This window comes from Trachinotus anak, unplaced genomic scaffold (genome assembly GCF_046630095.1).
Source record: "Trachinotus anak isolate AG129_WGS33_773 ecotype Australia unplaced genomic scaffold, CSIRO_AGI_Tana_v1 ptg000020l, whole genome shotgun sequence".
NCBI lineage: Eukaryota > Metazoa > Chordata > Actinopteri > Carangiformes > Carangidae > Trachinotus > Trachinotus anak.
In genome coordinates, this window is record NW_027273871.1 from 4,754,672 (window position 1) to 4,778,125 (window position 23,454).

Here is a 23,454-nt window from a genome sequence, read left to right on the forward strand (position 1 = left end):
AGCTTTACACAGGTAATGTTTTTTCCATGTAAAACCACTCTTTATTAAACTTTTTATTTATTATTTTTTCCTGCTTTTAGGTATAACAAATACTTGCCAGTATTTTAAATACAGGAGCTGATTAGATTAGGAAGATATTGTAGCTGTGATCTTTTTTCATGTTTTTGCATGTTCACCCTCTCATTTTCACATATTCATATGGCACTTTGTGTATACTATATATGTTATTGATGTTGCCTGCTAATTAGTTTATAAAGCCCCTACCACCCTTGAAGAATCACTCTATAATATGGAACCATAATCTGCATAAAACCATTTCCCTTGTTGGAAAACTGTCTTTCTGCTTTTGTTATTACAAATCTTATTCTGCTTGATCTGTGTAGTTGGGAGCAGCTCTGTGGCTCTGTAGTGATTGTGAGCTAGTGGGTTGACTAGATGGGATGAACTGTAAGCTTGGAAACAAAGAGGCTAACAAGGAGGGAGGTACAAAAGCTGAGGGTAAGAATTGCACAAAGCATAGGTGTTAATTTAGTTTGGTCAATGATTATAAAAAGATCCTGGTGTGAACCGGATTCCACAGGAAAAGAATAGCAGCTCAGTTTGTTCGTTGTGAGTGAGTGGGAGGAAATGAAATGTGAGCCATGCATGAGAGATGTAATGTATGCTGAATGTACAGTGTGTATCAGTGGAGTGGAAATGAGGGCACAGCCGAGGACTGTCTGCATACCAGGGGAATATTTGAAACATGATGACAGACCAATAAAAGCTGATGTGAAGCGAGAATTGTTAGACGCAAAGCACTGAGCCTGAGAGGACCCACTGTGAACGAGAGACTTTCTCCATGAAACTCCACAGACAGGTAGGAGGAAACCTATGCAGCGCTTTGCTGGAAACCCCAAGATGTGTGAGAGTGTGTAAGAGTAGGTGGTGGTTGACAGAGAATGTAGAGTAACACTGAGTCCTCCTCAAAATGTGTACAGTACAGTCTCAGTGGAAAGTGTAAACACCTGACTAATGGAGCATGTTTCTCCAGGATGAATCAACAGGTGTTTTTCTGAGACTTTCATATGGCTGCTTCTTATAGCAACAAACAGTGGCAAGAAAAAGTAATTACCTTCATTTATGTATAAATTTGAAAAATATGGTCAGCTCATCATCTAAGTTACAATGATGAACAAACAGTCTATTTTTGTAACACACAAGTCATTGTACTGTTCATTGTACCAAAAGTTCCTGATCAGACATAACAAGGTTTGTAAATGTGTTGTGTGGAGTCTAATCCTCAGCGTGATGTTACACCATCTCAAAAAGTTTATGTTCTAGTCCATGTTCTGTTTTTCTTTTCACCGTGGATAAAAGACAGACAAAGATCTGCACACTGCACTGATAGCTCCCAGCAAATGTAATTTAACAGAGCAACATTTCCATCTAACAGAGACCTTTGTCAGGCTTTGTCACTTAGACATCACACAGGGGAACAAGCACAGTTTTGGCCTCTTGGCTGTGATATCAAGACCACCTTGAAGGAAATTCTTCAGATTTGGCACAAACATTCACTTTGACTCAAAAATGATGGTAGGAAAAGTTCAAAGTTCCAGGTCACGATGACCTCACGCTCTTATGAATGCAATACGCCAGGAACGCCCAGAGGGAATTTCATTATATCTGACACAAACATTCACTCAACTGATTAGAATTTGGTGGTCAAAGGTCACTGTGACCCCACAAAGCACGGTTTTGACCATAACTCACAAATTCATTCAGGAATTATGACATAATTTAACATAAATGTCTAATAGGATCAAATAATGAAGTGATGACCTTTTATATTCAGAAGGTCAAAGGTCAACTTCGTTGTTAATGTTCTGCAAAAACACCTGTGGCTACGCTGTAACTCAGGAAAGGGAGACTGTGACCATATTTCCTGCAGCGTGACTGGTTGTATGCAGGCATACAACCACAAGGTGGTAATTTTAGTTCTGTTGCCAAACTGGTAGCAGATAAACTTTTTAGAAGGCATTAACAACGTATCAAACTAAACACCTGACACACAATTTTAAGTAAAGCTTTGCAATGACTCCAGGCTGTTCTACTTTGTTCTCTATTCTCTTTAGGTGAATAATAATTTCAAAAGCTTCTGATATTGTAAAGGAAATGTGACTGTCTGCTTAGAGCATAAAACACACCAGTGTTACAGAATGTCTCGAGTGCTGACTCTGAACATTTCATATTTAAACTGTATATAGACTGAGCTGCTGTCTGTTCCATCCAAACCTCTCCTCAACAAAGTCTCCAAAGAAACATTTATGGAAATCACTGGGAATAGCCATGAAAATGACTGAGTGTAATTGTCACTCTGAAAGCTGCTGTCAGGGACAAAACCATTGCTTTGTTCATTTCCATGCATCTCTTGACCCCTGCTATCCTTAAATCATTCAGCCACACAATGACCACATGCAGCCATGGTACATTTTCTAATATGATTGTTTCCAGCCAAATGCATATCCCCCTTCCACAACCACCCATTTATTTCCCCTCTTGATATTAGATCAAGTCTAGCTCAATGTGGTAAGCTATTTGATGGGGATACAAAATTGTCTGCCTCATCCATTCCCCAGCTTCTCCAGTTCCTAGCAACCAACAAGATTAGACTGTCTGTTTCTCAGTGGTTGAGAAAGACCCAGAGTGCAGGCAGATACCATAATCATATTATACAGACTTAATGCATGCATGCAAGCACACCAGATAAACACATATGTGTCTGCACACACACCCCAACCACACACTCTCACACAAGTGATAAGCCAGTGATTCAAAAGATGTGGATATTCTGCAATCATCATTTATTATAGAATTCAAAAATGTCATAGAGGGTGAATCTGCAACAATGCACTTTATTCCAGATTTCATTTATAAAAAAGTTAAGCAATTGTGACTGGCTGACATCAGTTTTTATATCAGATATTCAAAATTAAAAAAATACTGTCAAGCGGATGATAAGTGAAGAATAGATATATTTTAAAAGATTCCATCAGTGATTCCATCCCTTTTGTGGTAGAAAAAAGACAGAAAAAAAGTCCTGTGTGCAGACACACCAGATTAATGCATATGTGCCTGCACGCACATCTAACCACACACACACACACACACACACTCACACACTCACACACACACTTATACAACTGATAAGCCAGTGGTTCCAATGAAAATGTGGATACAGATAAAAAATTCTGCAATAATAAAATTCTAAATTGTGATGGAGGATAAATCTTCAACAATTCACTTACCTCAATATTTTCTTCATAGAATTGAGTAAAGCAGTTGTGAATGGCAGACATCAATTTTTAGACCAGGTATTCAAAAAAAAAAAAAAATTACTGTCAAGTGGGCACACAAGGACACAATATTTTAAAAGAACACTCACTGAACCAGTGGGTCCCAGAAGTCTCTCTGTCCCTTTTGTGGTAAAAGAAAGAAAGAGGAAAAAAAAAATCCAGCCACATCCCACCATAACACACAAACTGATCCTTTTGTGACCTGGATACAAAGAAAAGTTCAGTATGTAATATTGTATGAACAATACCACCAGCATCTAAAGCATGATTAATGAGGTTATGGTTGTTTTGTTAGCTTAACCACATTTTAGTCGCACAACCACACATGTAATGTAGGACATGTGTTACAGAGCAAAATCAGGATCAGGCAGCAGTTATATTTCTCCCAAAAATCTTTTGGCAAAACTGATAATTAGTATAATAATGTTAATTTTTTTAGAGGCAGGGGTGCACTAATATAAAAAGAAATTATTATTTTTTTATAAAACATTCATGGTAAAAGAGGAGAGGCAATAGTTTGTAACTAAATGAAACACAACATGAGTCATGGTCTGCCTGATGCAGCTCAGCGGGTGGCAATAATAGACTGATCAATCAATCACATTGTACTTTTGCTTAAATTAATCAGAGCAGCACACCACAATGTGTATTGGGGGGGGGGGGGGGCTTCAGAGTTTTAAAAACTGGGAAAAGTGAAGACAAATATCTCAATAGGTGAACCAAGCTTTATAATAAACCATCTTGACTTGTGTTTTACCCATAAGACTCTGCATGGAGCCTTATCAAATTTCCCACCTTTGCTTTTGCATGACTGTGATGCATGGTCATTTACTCTGAAAGTTCAACCCCTCTTGTAAATGATTGTATAGCTGTATACATACCCACAGGACTATGCTTTCAGAACAGGGTGCAAGGGTGCTCAGTTTCACTTCTACTGGCAGCTAAAGGTTAAAATTAGTTAAAGGGTTAGTTTTTTCATCCAAACCAGAGTGTGGGCTTCAAAATAATCTAAGACGGTAGATTACTTACACATGTTGCTTCTCTCTAACATGCTGTTCTGTCTCCCTTCACTTTAACCTGGGATTGATGGTTGAGTAGTTGGATGTTGTAAATGACACCTTCAAGTCCTTGATGGCATGTTTCTGATGAACAGCTATAAAAATAAATGAACTTGAACCTGAAACCAATATCTAGTCAAGTCAACCCTGGTCAGCGCTCACAGATACTAAATGAAGAATCCTTTTGTGCAATGGGGCAGGCAGGAAAACATCCGGGCTCAGCAACATTAGACGAGACTCCAAGCTGAGCCCGGCACTGCTGTAGCTGCAGGGACAAAACCACGTAATGGACAATAACATGGACGGTGATAGTGAGATAAGACAACAAGCTGGAGTAAAAGAAACACGATGATAGATGGGATTACTGTCAAATAGGCTGACCCACTGCTAGGTAAAAAATCACCGTGTTTGACAGGTGCCTGACAGAGGAAGGACAGACAGCTGCACACATACACACACACACACACACACACACACAGACAGGCTTGCTAAACAAAGCCTACACACTTGCAGCAGATATATTCAGCAACATACAGTAGACATAAATGTGATGTTTATGTGAGATATTGTTAAACTTAAGTCTGCTCTCTATTGCCATATGATTCAACCTACAGGCACATCATGAAAACTTTAATATCTGTTGTTTAAATCATATATGAGCACCTCCTTCAAGTCTTTTTTTGTTTTCAAATACAGCTAGTGGACAAAATATAAGAAAGCAGAGGAAATAAAAAAACAAGAAACTCAATTTAGGATTCTTAATAGCATCATATAATATTTGTCTTGCAATTGCTTGATGTTTTCCCTTTGTTCTACAACTGCTGTATCTGTTGGAGCCCTTGGCTGTGGTGACACACTGCAGACCCAGGCAGGTGCTTCACAGTCGATGCTCTCTGCACTGATCAGACACAAAGATTAAGCACTGCATCAATCAAGCAGCGCTCCATCACGCAGACCCAGCTTGTCTTCACTGCAGTACATCTCAGTGTAGGAACACTGGAAGTCTGGAGCATGCATATTTATATAGCATACATCTTCCTAATGGAACACAACAAGCATTGCTCTGTCATCTGCAGCTCCTCGTGTGGCGTTGTCTGACTCGACATTTTAGATGAATAGATCATTGCCTATTTTGCAGGGATTGACACAGTGAAATTAATCATTTTGTCCTAGAGGTTTGGTGACGTAATGACTACTCACCAGTGGTGGAAAGCACATTTATTCAGGTGATGTACCTAAGTACAGTTTTGAGGTATTCGTACTTTATTTAATTATTTCCATCTTATGCTACTTTATACTTCAGTATAATTAAGATGGGAATATTGTACTTTATTGTACTCAATCTTTATTTGACAACTTTAGTTACTAGTTACTTTTAGGATGAACACAATGGTTAATATAACAAACTTTCAAAATACAACACAGATTAAACCAGTGGTTTCCAAACTTTTTGGTTTCTGACATCTTACATAAAGCAGTGTGTAGTGGTCACAAATCATTATCATCGTTATGGACTTGGTGAGGTTTTAAAAAAGCTTGTGGTTTAGGTTAAAATAAGAACTTGATTAAGGTAAAGGAAACATTGTGGTCAAAGGTAAAAAATAATTGACAGTCAGTAGCAAACAGGCAATGAATGGTGGTCTCCTGTCCAGTGTTTTGTTGAGCAGTTGTATCCTGTTAAAGTGAAACAACAGAGCTTGGTCCAACACAGCAGACGAACACTCAAACAGCAAAGGCGAACTACCATGCGAGGACATGGCCCAACCATTGGGAGCAATTTTGGTTTTAATGTCATGCTTCAATGTGGGGACAGGAGGATCTGGGGATCGGTAGACTACCTGCTGTACCTCCTGAGCCCCAGACCAGAAGTTTTTCTGTTCAACCTTATGGGTTTTTGTGTGTAATGAACACTAGAGGAATTCTTGACTTTAACTTTAGTTTTTTTTTTTTCATTTTATTTGATCAGGAGAGGAGAGGTCTGGGCTTCAGCCCTAAGCAATCATCATTTTTTTTCCCCTACTTCCAGCTAAATCTAGACGTCATTTTTTGAAATGGAAAGAAATGTGTCTCTGCCCTTTGGCCTATTCTTTCATGTTAAGTTGCTACTACTTTTCTCATCAAACATTTTGACATTTAATAGATGCTCATACAATAGCCCGCAGCCCACATTGAAATATATCACAGCCAAAATGAAAGTGGAGACGATGTCTGTAAATCATCCATCATCACTACCTGCTGCATTGCCCCATGAATCAGGAGCTAAATATCTTTCTGAAATCAGTTCAACAGTAGCCAGAGCTGTTTTACTGAGTGTTTTCATTCTGCCGTAAAATTTTGTACCTATTGGAAGGAATGGTGAACTTCTGAATGTTGCCCTTTGCCAAACGCTCGCTGGTTTCACTTGCATTTATATTTAATAGAGGATGGGGGCAGTGGAGGCTCAGCAGCTCATCACAATGTTGATATAATAGCAACTTCTACTAGCTGATGTATAAAAATCTTTACTGCTGTGTTATATGGACTTTTTAACATCGTGTGCTTTATCTTTTACCTACAGCATTTCCCTGACTGATGATTAACATCCACATAAGGCTATTACAAGTTGTAATGAATCTGAGGAGATATACAAACATACATTTCCTCTGACTTCAAAAGGTGGCAGTTCTATGTGCGTGCAGGGTGTCATTTCTTATCAAGGAACCTTTTCCTGCTCTTCATTCCGTTGTCAGTTCTTCGACCAAATTTTATGTCGCAGGGGAAAAAAGCAAAAGCATAAGCACTCGTCATCCTGTCTAATCCACTGGGCTGCAACAGTGAATGTACAGCAGGTTGGAAAAGATAACTTCTCTCAGGGGAGGCTGCCAGGCAAAACTCTTGATCACCGACTCTCTTCATCTTTGTTCTCCCTCAAATTTATGAATAAAAATGCAGTCAAAGTTTTCCCAATAGCTAAACAGAAACCGTCTTTTATCTGTTGCAGCTTAGGGCCCAACTTTTAACTTTTAACTCCAAAGGGGATGATGGATTTTCCTCCTGCCCACTTAAGTGGATTAACACAGTGTGTGACAACAATATCGTCGAGGTGTTATACAGGCCAGTGTCTTCAAAGTCACCTTTTGCTCCTGACAGCTTAATCCGGTGTAACAGTATGTGTTCACCACCAGGGGTTTAGTTTCACCATTAAACAGAAATATCAAATGAACAAATAAAGTGAAAACCAGGGTGAATGATTTGACGGCTAAAGCAGAAAAAAACGTCAACCTTTATACGTTTAGATGTTTTTAATGTTCTATGTCCTCCCAGAATCATTGTCATGTTTAATTACAGTAATTACCATGTATCTGGTGTATCTACTTTGGCTCCACTATTTGCTGTGTCCATTTCTACTCAAGTTACGATATCTATACATTTCCCATGATGCTTTTAGAGTACTGCCAGGACTTATTGGTGTTTGCAGTGATTTCACAGTTAAAACTATTTTTTTTAAAAGATAAAAAGAGAGATATGTATTAATTAATCAAAACAACCAATATGGTCACATAAAATTAATGATGATTAATTAATTAATTAATTAATTAATGATGATTAATGATGACACTTCAAGTGTACACTTCACTACAAATTAAAAAAAGAAATAACAAAGACCCTTTTTTACATGACAGAAATGTCCTAAAACCAAGGATATGAAATCAAATAAACAAAAATATATCTGCCTACCTCATTTGTCATGAATATCATACCAGCTCTTAACCTGCTGCACAAGGACAGGAGACTAGTATTATAGCGATATTAGCCTACTTGCAAATGCATCAGGGAGTTATGAAACAGTATCTCAATAGTTAGGTGTGTACTCTGATTTAAGAATGTACATGAATCTTTAATTGTGCATATACTCCTTGCTTGGCTGGCTTTATCTTTCACTGAGTAGACCACCAGGCAATTTCTTAATTTGACTTCTGTGTCAAGCTTTGCTTTAATGTATCAATGATCAGAGGATCAGTGGAAGCAGTGATTATGCTTTATGCTAATGAAAATGATCGATACCGCTCTCTGTCACTGTTGATGCACTCCACAGTTGTATTGATAGTCAAGGCAGAGAGAGTACTCAGTGAATTTGTCTCTCTACAGTATACTAAACATTTTATTGGCAAGGCACTACTGTAGTTAATGACGGAATAACTGCAGTTTCACCTCTGGCAAATCTATCAGTAATTCTCTGTTGGGCTCATATGAGCCATTAGTTAGCACAAATTCCTCCACTATCTTCTGTGTGCCCTCTGGTAGCGCACTGATCTCACTCATCTTTTCATAGCCTCACAGCAGTGCGCTCCTCCCACACAGAGATTTGGACGCTTGTTAAGTTCATTTGCAGGGCCGTTGGGCCAGACTATGGCTAGACATTCATTTCATAAATAAAGACAACGGTAATCTCTCTCTGTAAAAGCCTCAACCTGAACTGAGTAATTAAGTATCCTGGCAGCCAAGGTCACTGGGAGGACAGAGCTGCTTCACTGAAACCGGTCATTTCTGGAAACTTAAGACAACATTTTGGAAAAATCTCGAGAAGAACAATATTTCATAATGACAAGGCAATTAAATAAAGTTCTTTTTGCTTATCAGCTGTCAAATCAACGGCTTCATTAAAATGAAGGATTTAGACTCAACATGGACTGTTTTCAATTAAAGAGAGAGTATGTTGCGTTTATCTGATTTATTATAACAAGATTTTCAGGATATAGAGTTCCACTGCTAATAATTGATATTAGTATCTGCCTCCATCCAAATACATAATCAGCTGACCTTTATTCTAAAGTAGCTTGCAGCTAAAATCTATGTGAAGTATTGATGGGAGCAGGTCTGAGCTTCATCAAAACAACACAAAAGCAATTTTATGTAGAAAAGAAAGACAGAGATTGAACATGACCTAATGTCTTTACAGAGCAACATAGCTTTGTGATTTATGATATAAACAAAGGCTGCATTTTCACACATAATGAAACTATTGAGTACTGTTAAACTTGTCTCCTTCTCCTCTGAAGTATTGGCCATCCTTTGCCATTTATACCCAACAGCCTCAGCTGTACAGATATGAGCAATGGGACTGTCCAACTAATTTGCAATAGTTGAGCTTGTATTTCAGTGTCTTCTTGCCAAAGCTTGTAAAGGTATGCACGCAAAAAACAAAAAAACAAGCCTTACATATTCTTGTGGAAGATGCTTTTTAACCACGTTTTGGTTTGGCTGTGAGGATTGTATGATGATCTGTCAATCAATCACTTATCATATCTCAACCACTACTGGATAGATTGCCATTAAATTTTATATACATTTTCATGATACCCAGAGGATGAATCCTAATGACTCTGGTAATCCACTGACCTTTCATTTAGCAGCACCAGCAGGTCAAAGTTTTGTGCAATATTCTGACATTTATAAGATTAATTGCCATAATGCAGACATTCATGCTCCCTTCGGGATGAACTATAACAACTGTGATGATTCTTTAACCTTTCATCTAACAGCATTATCAGATCAAACATTTAATTTGTCCAATAACTTTGTATTATTAAAAGCATGGTAACGTTATCACTGCGAGGACGTTAGCTGCTGACATTTACATTTAGTTCAAAGCACCATCGGGCTTAAGTATAAGCTCATGGAGCTATGAGCACGGCTTTAAACTCTTGTTATTTACTAATCACCAGGGAAATGTTTGTGCTCAGATGCACAGATAGCTTGGTTGCTTTTCACAGAGATGACAGCTTCTGGTTCAAAGTCAGACATCTCACCAGAGTGACCTTAATCAGAAAATAAAAAGATAAGCACACTGGTTATTAGACTACAAAGCATGTCAACAGCTTGAGCTTCGATCTGTACCTCAGCCCAGTGATTCTTTTTCTTTCTGTTCTTCATGTCTCCTACCCAAAAGGTCTTGAATTTAATCAGGAAAACAGTACATTTCGGGCCTATATGAGCACTTAGTGCCCCCATCAACAGTACAGCATTGTTGTCAGTGCCTTCTCAAATGGATATGACAGCTTGAGAAGGATTCATATGAGCAAAACAAGACCTGACCTTTTCCCGAGCTTTCATGTGGTCAGTACCATGTGATCAACACCAGCTGATGCAGTTCGCTCAGTTGTCATGGAGATAGATCTGTTGACATGCAAGTTCAATTAAGACCCTTCATTTCATGTGGCACTCAAAGTCCACTTGCTGTCTTTTTCTGGAGATGTGAGCCGGATGAAGGTGATGCAGTGATACTGTGATACAGTATGAGGCAGAAAAAATGCCCTCAGTGGTCCACTCCAGCCTCCTAACTGCTCCTGAAGTTTTCCAGTGCTATAAAAATGTCTCGCTACTCCCACCAGAGTAGATTCACAACTGTCATTTTTCACCTGGCCAAGAGGTTTCAAATAAAACATGCAAATAAAATGTTGTTTTATGTCCTTGACCGCATGATAAATAGTGTTCTTTTTTTGTGAAAAAAAACAAAAAAATCCCCAAAAAACACTGGAGGGACTTCATGGATATTGCTGCAACACCTCTGCTGCTGCACAAGATGTTGCACTGTTGTTGCCTGAGCTGAAACAAGTATGGTTCAGTGATCTGTCAGTAAAATGTTGTACAGACTTCCCACCTTGACAGAGATTGTTCTCGTCCTTCAGCTTTTACCTATCATGCATGAATTACCACATACGGTGTTCTCACATGGAAGCAAACAGCACTGCATCCAGATATGTGATGAGATTCATAGGAGTGTGAGCTCATACACAGAATATTTTGTGGGCGTGTATCTAATAAGGAGAACCAGGAGAGTGAGCAACACAGACAAAGTATGTCATACTCCACTGGCTGTAGTAATTAACAGGAGTTTGACCTCTGCTCCTGCAAGCTCCATTAATCTGAAGGATTGCTTTAAACATCTCACTGTAGGTATACTAGACTTCATGTGATGTCATATAGTCTGTGTTTGACATGTTTCCTATGATAGTCATAAAATAAACAAATTGAAAATAATCAGTTATGGAACATACAATGATAACAGCTCTGTTTGAAAAAAGTGAAAAATCAGCTCAGTTGTTGTTTGTGTGCTTCCATGGTTTGTTCACATTGAGAAGATGTAAGAGGAGGAGCTGATACCTAGAGATTTGGCAAAGAGTGTGTGTGATGACAGGAGACTCACAGGTTAGGAGTTATTATTCCTGTGTGTGTGTGTGTGTGTGTGTGTGTGTGTGTGTGTGTGTGTGTGGTGATGCCTCCTGAAGCTACATTGAGTGTTTGGAGTGAATATCATTTACACATTCAACAAATGATTTCTTTGCTGTGGCTTGAAAAAGATGTAGTGACAGAATTCATGTTATGAAATATTGTAATGTGGAATCTGCCACATTGCTGTCTCATGTTTGTTTGTTAAAGTGATGACTTATTGGCTGTCTGAGGTTGTTCTTTATTATGGAATGGGGTGTTGTGGGGTAGTTGGACATAAAAACATGCTGAAAGTAGAGAAGTTCACTATGACAGACACCCAATTACCAAACCTGAGAGTCTGCTATGTGCGCTGCTAACACTGAGTGGAAGCTGAAGATCAGGCTTTGTAGACAACTGTGAGAATATGCAGCTTAAATTAATTCCCTCTCTGATTTTGGATCAGTTTAGTAAATATGGTATATGGTATATGGTGTTCTGAATTTGCCATGGCTCTTATTCCAGGCTGTGACTGGCTTATTTTCCATAGCAATGACAACCAAGGCCAATGGGTATCAATGGGCAATAAATCTGATTGGCAGTTTCATACATAATGCTGTGAGCTGGTGGATTGTTCGAAAACACAAGTTTTTAATGTCGCTGTCTGTCTCTGTACCGGCCTGCTCTGTACACCTGTCATTTGGGCGGCGACTGAGAGCATGTAGTGGGCAAAGTCCCTAAGATCCTAACATCCAGTGCACCGCTACACTGGGTCTTAGGTTTCCCCCACCTGTGAAATCCCACTTAAACCCCTGACAGTAGGTGCGGATCAGACCAAACTGACTGAAAAACATCATGTCAGAGATTTAACACTGAGATAATTAAAACCATTGTCCTTAACATAAAGCTAACCCATCAGAGCATATTTGGGAGACTGCAGTGTTTCTGTATTGCTGATGGACATTTTGAAACAGGAAAATTACAGTGGGTTAAAACACTTGTGCATCCAAGTTCTCCTCCCACTTTGTGACCCTACACAGTAAGACTCATTTCATAGTCACTAGTGTTATTAAAACTGTAAAAACCCAATCTTACAAACCTTTATAAAGAATATGATTCAAATGTACACAATGCTCAGGAGTATATATACATTTCCCGCTTCTAGTTAAGAAGTGAAGAGTGGTTTCAGCCTCATGTTGCATCCCCATACCTTCCGTCAGTGAGGTACAGCATGTACAGTAGATGCTCAGCACTTGCTAATGGCCAGTAGGTATTACATACCAGAATTGATGTACTGTATATAGAGTAAAAGTGCTTATGTTACACAAACTGACAGCACACAAGGCAGGGAAACTTTAGACTGACTCAGCAGGTAATCTGTTAAATGGGATTTGCCAAGGGGAAGTTTTTTTGCTTTGTTGCCAGGAAGTAAAAATATGTTCAACTGACATGAAAATATGGGAGAAGAATGTTTCTCCTTTTAATTTGTTGTCTATATTTAGTTTTAAGCTGGTTTATTAAGCAAATGTGATCTTTTTGTATGTTAGAAATTATAATTAACCATATAATAATATATAATATATAATTTAACCAACCATGTTAAATTCATCATTAAATAATTGAATAATTGTTGTTCATTTAATTTAAGGGAATTGTTTAAGTGGGGCTTTTTTTTCTGCTGAAACATAACACACATTGCTATTTAATGCAGAGTAGTAGTTGCTGAGAAGGGCGTGGCTTCTCCTGATTCCAAAGCAAAACGTCATCTGTTTTTAATTAAGGGACTTGGATTATTTTTATGTTCTGAAATCGCACATAATGGATTTAAATTTAAGTAAAAAAAAAAGAAGACCTTAATGGTGTTATTGTTTTTTGTTGTTGTGGGGGGTAGGGTCCCACATTAGCTCTTGAAACGGGGCCTCGAATACTTTGCGCAGCCGCTGGCTGAGGATCTTCTTCAGCTGCCAATATGTGTGAAAAGGGCTTTGTTCAACGTGCCCCCCTGTTCAAACATTTAATAAGAGCTGCCTAATGTGCTGCCAGAACTGGCATATGCTCTGATGTTGTCATTACTGAAAAGTAAATGTTCCCTTGATAAAACACTTGTCATTAGAGAACATACGAGTTGTTCAGAATTAATATGAACTCTATCTAAAAGCATTAAGATGTTGCAGCAGTGTTTCGGAAGTTTTATTTCTCATTAAGATGCAAATGTGTGCAGTCATGAGCTCCAAAATTTTATAATTTCCTCCTGTAGGTGGAGGCTGTGATGGCAAGTGGGGGAAGTTTCTATCCTGTTTCACGAAAAAACCCGATGTCAAAAACAGATTATGTTGTAAACTGCGTAGCTCTCAGTGTTCAACACTTTTAATTTTTGTGACATCAGAGGTCAAAATGCTGTTTTTCTGTGAAATCATACATTAAATCAGCTCCGTGGTAAAAAAGCTAAACAAATAACATCTTTTACAGAACCTGTCATCCCCATGAGAGTTCTCCACTGTAATGAGGGGCACATAATGGGATGCTGAAGCAAAGCATGCAATCTAATTGTTCATTCAAGCACTACATAAGTAGATAAATTAACACTTGGGCAATTTGTCCCTTAGTCTACAGTATAGTGTGTATGGTGGCACTGCCCTCGCGTTCTGATGAAGAAACACACATCAACAGTTTAACCAAACTGGTTTTGTTTTTAGATGTTATTAACCATCTGGATTCAAGCACATCTACAAATATTTGCCCTGTATTAACACCCTGATACTAACCCGAATACTTTGCCTGTTGACCATTTAGATTGTGGATTGTTTAAAGGAATAGTTCAGCATTTTGGGAATTATGATTGTTTGCAGTCTTACTGTAAGGCTGACTGACCGCAGCCATATTTTTTAAGGGACAAACAAAACTCTATGAATTATATTCTGGTGAAAGGTGAAAAACTAAAACTTTAAGGTAAATGAAGTAAAAATGTTGGAAAAGTCTTTTTATTGACATAGAAAAAAACAACTCTTTTTCCACCTGGAATCCATGATCCTAAATTTTGCGTATTTATGTATTTCCATTCATTTCCAGCACAGCGATGGGAGAAAATCACAAGGTGTTTGACCTAGTTTGCATGATGAATTCCTTTGCACTCAATTCATGCAATTTCACTGTGAGCTTTTTACTGATAATGGCACCCTAATTGCACTTCCATTCCACCTGAGCAAGCCCAAAAAATAAATTGCAGTGGTGTTCACATGGTGGGCTGATCTTTTTTCTTTTTTTTTTATTTCCCTTGGATGGAGCCTGTGTCAGAACTGGCTCCATCCTCAGCTGCTGCCTGTTGCTCAGTATTCAGAGTTTTTTTTTTTTTTAAATGTGTATGTTTTAAGCACAGAGAGAGACCAAGTGAGTGTGTGTTAGTCGAGGTAGGACGTACCCAGCTCTGCAGTGTATCATGAACTTTGCTCTCAGCTGGGAGGTGACTGCCCGGTCAGCCTCACTCAGTGGGAATTACCTCTGCAGTTTTGCCTGGAGGGAAGTAATGGAGCTGGAGTGGCGCTCCTCCTAACTGAGCATTGCGACGGCCACTTTGACAGAAGTCATCACTCAGACAACCTCCTGTCCCTGTCAGCTGTGTCCCCTTCATCAGCTCTTTTAACACTGTTATGGCCTGAGAGATTGGACCATTAATGCAGAAAAAGCACTCTGACATGTGCAACATGCTGCTTGACTGTGTTGTCACATCAGGGTTTAATGTGTGAATGTGTAAATTAAGTGATGTCTTTTTTTTTTCTTGACTGCAGAAGAAACCAGAGGCTGTTTCCACACTCTACCAGTTTTCTACAGCCCTCTCTCTTCTGGAGATCAGATTTGTAAAATGTCACTTGATGCACAGATCATCAGATTTTTTTCCTATAGACTATAGACTATAGACTATATTTCTCTAGAATTTGCTCAGGTTAATGTGCCTTGAGATTAGCCCACATAAGCACTCTGTGCAAAGTACACTACTATCTATGTTCATTGGTTAATAGGTACTAGTGGGGGAAATTGAGCTTTTCAAAGGACTCAAACATTTTGAAGCAACTGTGCTGTTCATTATAACATGATAAAGATAACTGGAGACATCTGTTGGCCAACACTTGGTACATACACAGTATAGAGGAATAAGTAATACAGTGAAGCAGTGAGACAAAATATAACTCCTTATTGTCAACACAGGCTGTCAGCAAAGTTGATGCATTCACAAGGAAAGAGCAAGAAACCATTTCGATCCCTTTACCTGCTGGTTGTATTTACAGAAAATCTGAAATCCATGGGTTTCAAGATTTTCAGGCTTAAGCAAGATAACAGTTTTCCTATTTGAAAAGTACGACAATTTGACACCTACGCAGGCATACCTGGTTTTCAAAAGTGTTGACCTCTGATATATTTTTACTGCTGACTTACAATCAATGACCCAGCCGGAAGATGTTCCCTCTCTGGATATCCATGTCACTCCAAAGCCTCAATGCTTCCAAAAAAAAAAAAAAAAAAGTGGTCGATGTGTCTGCTTCAAAACCTAGCTTCAAGCAATGGCTGTGATAACAGACTGTGTTCCCTCTGCACATAAATCATTACACACAGCGGGAGCAACATATTTTGTACAAGAAATGATGATGCTGTGAACATTTTAACAGCTTCTAAACACTTGTCATCCTTCATTCCATGGAAACCTTCACATCACCTGATTTACTTCTAGTTTTTAACACCAGAATCCTGTGTCGGATCTTAACCTGATGTTTCTCAATATTTCAACAACTCATTAATTCATCATAGTATGTGGACAGTCTTTCCCTCTGCACTCAGATTTATTCTGTTGTTGTTCTTGTGGAGAGGAGATGAAATTTGAAGTCAGTTTGTCTCAGAGGAACTCACTGAGGGTTCAAATAATTAGTCAGTCCATTTGTTCCTTCCTTTGCTAGGAGTTGTGTAGCATGTGGTTCTTTGCAGAAAATTTGGTAATTATTGCTTTCAGTGCTGTTTTAAGTAGTCACTTGAAACTGAATTATATCTATCACATCACCTTTTCCTGAAAGTCACTGAAATTAGGCTGCACAGCAAGACTGGAATATGGCTCCGCTGCTGAAAAAAACAACTCCACTTTATTATAATCCTGTAGTGTTCACAGCTCTGTTGCATCTTACTGGGCTTGTACCCCACAGCTATCCAGATGGCACGTGCAGCTGCAGTGCAAAGAAGTTTAACAAGAAGCACCGCAGCAAACTGCCTTATAGAATCCCACTGTTAGCCTGAATACAGAGATAAACACCAGGCAATGTTACAGTCAATTACATTTTAATCATGGCAGGAGACGCTATGTGTTGTTCCTTCATCCCTAACATGATGCTACCTTATTCAGGAAATACACAAAGCAACATGTTGAGACAAGCTCTGACATGATCACCTGCACCAGCAGCACACCACATTATATTAACAGATACTACAACAAAATAAATGGAGACATTCTTAAAGGTCCCTTCATAACCCTGTTTTCCAGATTAAAAGCATAAAGCCTTGTTACAGGCGGCAGTATTTTGATGTGTAATGAACACTACATTACATTAAGTAGAGGAATAATGTTACATTTCTTAAACCTTAGCTGCTTCGAGGGCTCTGAATTCCCAGCTCTCTGATTTTTTTTCTGTGATTCGACTACGTCTAATGTTGTGTGTATTGATTATTGTTTTTTTTACAAGTTAGAGAAACAACCCATGAAGCAGGGCTTTGTGGGTTAAATATAGGGACATCATTGTTCTGTGCCAGAGCTACAATCAATTCCCACAAAAAAAAAAAAACAGGTGGTGGATAAGATCGAAGTAGCTGTGTAGGCTTTTGTAGTCGACTAACAAAAATAACACCTATTAAATGAGCGTATTTCTTCGATTTGGACGACAAACTTTAAACACTCCTGGCTACACTACCACATCTTATACATCACAAAATATACAGGTAATGGGCGGAGTTAGAGGACACAACATTATATCGTTAACCTCAACTTGGGAGCATGAATGTTCTCAGAAAACTTGATAGAAACATCCCTGTTAGGTTGTGAGATATACTGTGCACAAAGCCAGAGGAAAGAGAAGATTCAGCCTCAGGGGAGCATGAATATGTTTTGTAAATTTCATGGGAACCTGCCTGTTGGGTTTTTCCTGTGATATTAACTTTTTTGATATTTTGACTTGATGGCAGCCTAAGAGGAAATCCATGCCAAATTTCACCTAAATCTGAACAGCAGAGATATTTGTGCTGCATGGACCAACATCCTCAGGCCTTGTTGGTAGCAGGGCAGAGTCACGCTTTAAAAGCACTGGTCTCATGAGTGCTTCCATACTGAATAGTGTTTTTGTAGCACTGTTGCCTGCAGTTGTTGTTAGAGCCCCTGGAAAGGTATGATGAACAGTTATAAAGGATTATGGGTAAGGATTGGTTCAGGGAGGCACAGATTGATGGAGAAACAGACACCAGGACACAAAATGAATACAATCTTTATATAGATAACTGATACTTTCTGGGAGTAGGCCTGAAAATAGTTCAAAGGTGCGTGGTGCAGCATGAAGTAGCAGCAAGCAGTGACTGTACACAGAGATTGTAACTCAATGTAAAACAATATCAACAAACTGGGCAGCAAACTGAATGTGTTGATCTTTGTGTGTGTGTGTGCAGTGAGTGTGTGGAGGTGGTGAAGAGCTTCAGTCATTGTTGATGAGCTCAGCTTTCTCCAGGAGCACTGATTCACTGCTGTTAAGGAGACTCGGGATAAGTCAGTCACAAATAGAGACTCCATTCCAAACTGGTGGAATTTAATGCTTTGGAAAATAAACAACTATTGATGCTGTGTCTGTTCAGGGGGCCACTAATGTTGACGGAGAGCCTTGTTTTAGGCACCAGTGAGGCCCAGTGGTTCAACACACCATCCTGTAAGTCATCAGTTTTCAGAGTGTGGGGGTGTGCGGGACCATGGGGTCATTAAGGGGCAATAAAATAGCTTTCTTAAATACACTTGACATGTTTTTTCTTTACTCACCTGTTTGGTTGTTTTTTATAAAGCGTAATAATCTGTAAATCATCAGTGTAATCATTGCTTTTAAATTCCAAGAAAGATTGTCTGTTAAATTTCATACTCTGGTCACTGTAAAGAAATTCATAGTTCACAGTCATATTTTGGCCAATTATGTCCAGGCTCCACCACATAACCTGTGCACCTTAATAATTTGCTTGGGAATTGCCACTGTAACATCATCATAGCCAGCTGTGATTTCTCTCCACAATCAATTCATTTATCGCAGCTGTCAGAAAGACACCAAAGCCTTGCCCTTTACAGGAGAGGAGCTGCTGCCACCTTTCTGACCTCCTCATCTCTGTTGGTTTCACAGATGAGCTCCTTCACATGCAAAATTTTACCATGAATGCCAGAGAAGATCTCAGCATTTTCCAACATAATAAATATACTGTACCAGGCTTCAAGATTTGGAAAGGCTTACAATATTTTGCATGATAACTGATTTTTTTTTTTCATCAGTGCTTCAGAGCCTGTGAGGCCCTTTGAAGCCCACATGTCTTTGTGGTTGTTGAAATGTTTTCATCTTGACAGCATTTTAAGAAAGGAGAGTCCCCTGTCACTTGGCATTTTTAAAGGACAAAAGATGAGATTGTGCCATAAACTGTTACAGTTCACTACTCAGCACTGTAGTGCTTTAATAAGATATAATAGCCTCTGCGTATAAGAAATGCTGGTTAATTACAAGCAGGGTTGAAGTGGGTCTCACTGTGGGCGTCAGCCTAGGACTTGAACAATGCAGAATGGCCCATCGATGGAGAAATGTTGCCAAACAGGCAATTAAACCACTAATCAGTTTATTTCATACTATGACCAAGATCGGCTGAGGAAAAATGAAAATTGGAGAACATCTTTAGCCTGTTTAATATGCAACATTTAAATTATGAATTATTGAATTATTAACATGAATTATTCTTTATGTAACAAATGCATTATGACCATTAATTTTTCCATATGCAACAACTGTTTGTTTTTTTTGTAACACATAGTTTCTCACCCTTTTACTTCACTTTTTTCCTCTAAATCTTGTGCGCAGTTCTGTCATAAGTCAGCAAGATATGAGGTATCGAGCTGCAAAGAGCAACAGGTCAGGTGAATGTAGGGAGGAGCTGTTTATTTACTCCCCTGCTGTAGACACGACAGAACTTGTGTGTGTGTGTGTGTGTGTGTGCGTGTGTTTAAATGTGGCTGTCAGCTCAGCCTGCAGGAAGCCTCAGTAATGTCAGCCCACAGTTCTGGACCAAAACAGTCCGCTAGGATTTTTCCCAGTTCTCCCGATTGCCAATCTGATTACAATCTAATGTTGCTGTTGATGTGTGTTCACCACAAAAAGACTGAGACACAGAAAAACATTCCATTTATCAATTTTTGAGATTGTCCTTTTCTGCGTCTTCATTTCTATGTTGATTATTATGGCTATAATTACAAGTCAGTGTTAAGAACACCAGGAGATTTCCCATCAGGGCTTTAGCAAGCAGGCACGATTGGATTCCTCCTCTCCCCAGCGAGGGTGTTTGTGCGCCATGAAGACTTTTCTTTTCCAGCAACTAATTTCCTATCTCTTTTCTCTTTCATCTTCGTCTTTACAGCTACACTGGGGACCTTGGACTTCAGTTTGCTGTACGACCAGGAGAACAATGCGCTGCACTGCACCATTAACAAAGCCAAGGTGAGCCACTGTGATGATGACGATAATGATGACGATTATTTACAGCCTTTACATTCACACCGGATGATTTATTCAAATGTTGTTGCTTTTTCACTTCATATTACATTAAAAGAGAAGCTCTTTATGAAATCCTTTAGAGAGCACAGTTCAATTGTAATTTAAGTGTAACTGTGAACAGTCACACTTGAGTATGTTTGCTTTTATCAAAGTCAGTATCAGGCCTTTGGTTATCTAAAATACACTAACATGAAACATGCAAATTGTAGATTAGATTCATCTAAACAGACTCCACTTATTACTCATTGTACAAACACCTGTCGTAACGGCACAGCGAGGCAATAACGATCACTACAAATCAATCGGCAGTTTTTCAATATTTTTTCAGACTCAATAAGATGACTGTCAAAGATGATTATTTTTTGCTGCAGCCTACTCTCATGTCAGCCTACAAGTACTGGCAAAAAGGCTGTGGAAATGCAGCTTAACACGTCCCACAGTTCTCTGTGAGAGAGATATTTACGTCTATTTTCATCTCAGAAAGCATTAATTATTTCTCAAGCATATTGCTAACAAACAGAGCAAGAACAAGCACCCAAGCAATCATGTGTCTGAGTTTCAGTCAGTGTTAATCAGTGGGTTTTATCTAAATCTAATGTGTCAAGCTGACCACAACTTCAGCAGCTAAACAGATATTTTTCTCTGGACTTGGTGGAGACCAAAGCAGCTGAAAGGACGAGGAATATTGGACAAACTGCAAAATGTCAAATAGCAGCTGAGGCCTTTTTTTCATTTCCTCTTTTGTTCTAGGTGTAATTCATCATATCGCAGTGAGAGTACCCCGTGTTTCCTGATCTGCTCCTGGTTGCCATTCTAATTTGCTGTTGCTGCTCTTTGCTGTTAATGCAAACATGTTTACTAGTTTTCATGATACATTCAGAGCATAAGTTGGGAATTATTTACAGCAGTGCAACAACATACCCTTACCTTCCTCATCTCTCAGCTGGATGATTGGAGTCTCTCACTTAAACGGAAATACTGTTCTTTTTACCCACTAATTAATTCCACTTGGCTTTCCTTTCTTTCCCTTTGTATTGAGCTGCTGTCAGTCAAACTCAGCTTCCCAACAGAGGCTTAAAACTAAAAGCCTCGTGGCCCAATGCTAATTTGAACCGAAGCTGCTGGTGGAGCCTTCCCAAAACCTTGACTTGTCACAGCAGGAAAGAAGCACAGGTCTAACTAGTAGCATTAATGATGCCTCAGTTACATGAAGGTGTGACAGTAAGCCATGTCACTGAGCAGGCATGCACAGTAGTAAAAGCCTGTACACCTCATGTGCTTAATATTAAATGAAAAAATTCAGAAATTGATAATTACATGAATTAATTGTGTATAATATATAAGTGAAACAATATTTTTTTAAATAATAAAACTCAGCTCATAATTATGATATGTATTTTCATCATTCTTGCTTTCATAATAAGAGATTTATGGGAGTTAGTTTCTATTTAATTGAAAAAAAAGAAGAAATATTTTGGAATGAGCCTTTTCAAAACTGTTATTTCATAATGACATTTCCCTTTTTTGTTATCTGTCATCATGCAAATAAAATCCTAAAGGTAACATCTTCAGGTTTTCATTCAAGCGCAAGAGCAGCAGTGATGAAAAGCTGGAACATCCTCTAAACCATGTGACACTGGATCTCAGTAGATTAATGCTGCAGCTGAATCAGTACAGTTTAAAGAGTTCCTATGGACAACCAGAGAGGCAGTGATTAATTCTTCGATAAATACATAATTATCCAGCACATTGGAGGTGGACAGCAATAACTAAACTGTATCTGATTTTAATAAAAAGCCTATTTCAATCTAATATACAATAAATATGAGTCCAGGGGTGTTTGTCCCCTGTGGTTCCCACCCATGTTTGTTGTGATGAAGTGGTGGTTCTGACAACCATGGCTGCCGTCAGCACCTATAACTCTTCCTATCTGTCTGCCTCAATAGCTGGTATGGAGGAAAGTGAGCATCAGAGGAGCCAGTCTTGGCAGGAGTGTTGGAAAGCGGAGTGGGCATCGGGCCATCTTGATTTATGGTGGTTATTTCCCATACTGCTCTGCTCCTGGACTTTAGCTGCTGCCTAGCCAAGCAGAAAAAATGATTTTCTCTCTCAAATACCATATATACACATTTCCATGATTTAATTTGTTTACGAAATCCCCTATGATTCTTTCTGACCATAGATTTTTTTTTTGTTGCTGTTACTGCAAGAGCTGCAGTTGCTCCAGTAGTAACTGCAATGGAGCGTTCTTCGATTAAGCATTTCTCTAATGAGATCTTATGGATCCTGGGTCAGGAGGAATGGGAGAGGGTTAACACTACAGTACTGGTGTTGATGCCTAGTGGTGAGGTTACAGTGGCAGGGGACAGGGTTTTATGTTTATGCAACAGTAGCTCAATGTATAATGCTGATATTATCAAAGCTCTGTTGGCATTTGGTCTGAAAAAATCAATGTCTTTCATAGCAGAAACTGTCAAAAGGTCACTAAAACAAACAAAGGAGGCTAAAGGAGGGTGCAACAGGACAACTGAGCTGAAAAAGTCAAATGTGAGGGATGCAAAGAGGCTTATCTCTACATACAACTCCACTTGCTCAAATACTCTTAATCACATTCACCCTCTGAAAATGGGAAACCCCAAACCTAAAATTCATCCTGGGCTAAATGATACATCAGACAGCAAACTTTCATGTTTGGCATAATTAAAGAATGGTTCAGTATTTATCAGAGAACACTTAAAATGGCAATAGTGAATTATTTTGTTACAATATCTTACATGACTGTCCTAAGCCCAACATTTTTTCATCCACTTAGTCTTTAACCCCTCTAATATAACTGAAACTGTTGAGAAGAAATTAATTTTTCTTTTGTTCCTAAATGTGAGAATATCAGAGCGCTCACCCTTCGCTCTTTCAGATTTCTCTCCATTTCGCTGAATGGCTAATGAGCTATTGCCCTCTACTGCAAACCAATTGTGAACCACTTTTTCTCTTCAATGCTCCTTTGGATTCTTTAAACAGGCTGTGGACTTGTCAGCGGCTGTCTCAACCCAGGTTTTTGAAACC

At 38.9% G+C, this 23,454-nt stretch overlaps 1 protein-coding gene across 2 annotated transcripts in view; it reads left to right on the forward strand.

Moving 5' to 3' along the window:
* doc2b (double C2-like domains, beta) overlaps positions 1 to 23,454 on the forward strand; it is a 112,830-nt gene that overhangs the window by 30,881 nt on the left and 58,495 nt on the right. For both annotated transcript variants that reach the window (XM_071506038.1, XM_071506039.1), the window contains exon 2: positions 20,255 to 20,334. In XM_071506038.1, coding sequence (XP_071362139.1) covers positions 20,255 to 20,334 — 80 coding nt within the window. The remainder of the gene's footprint in view (positions 1 to 20,254; positions 20,335 to 23,454) is intronic.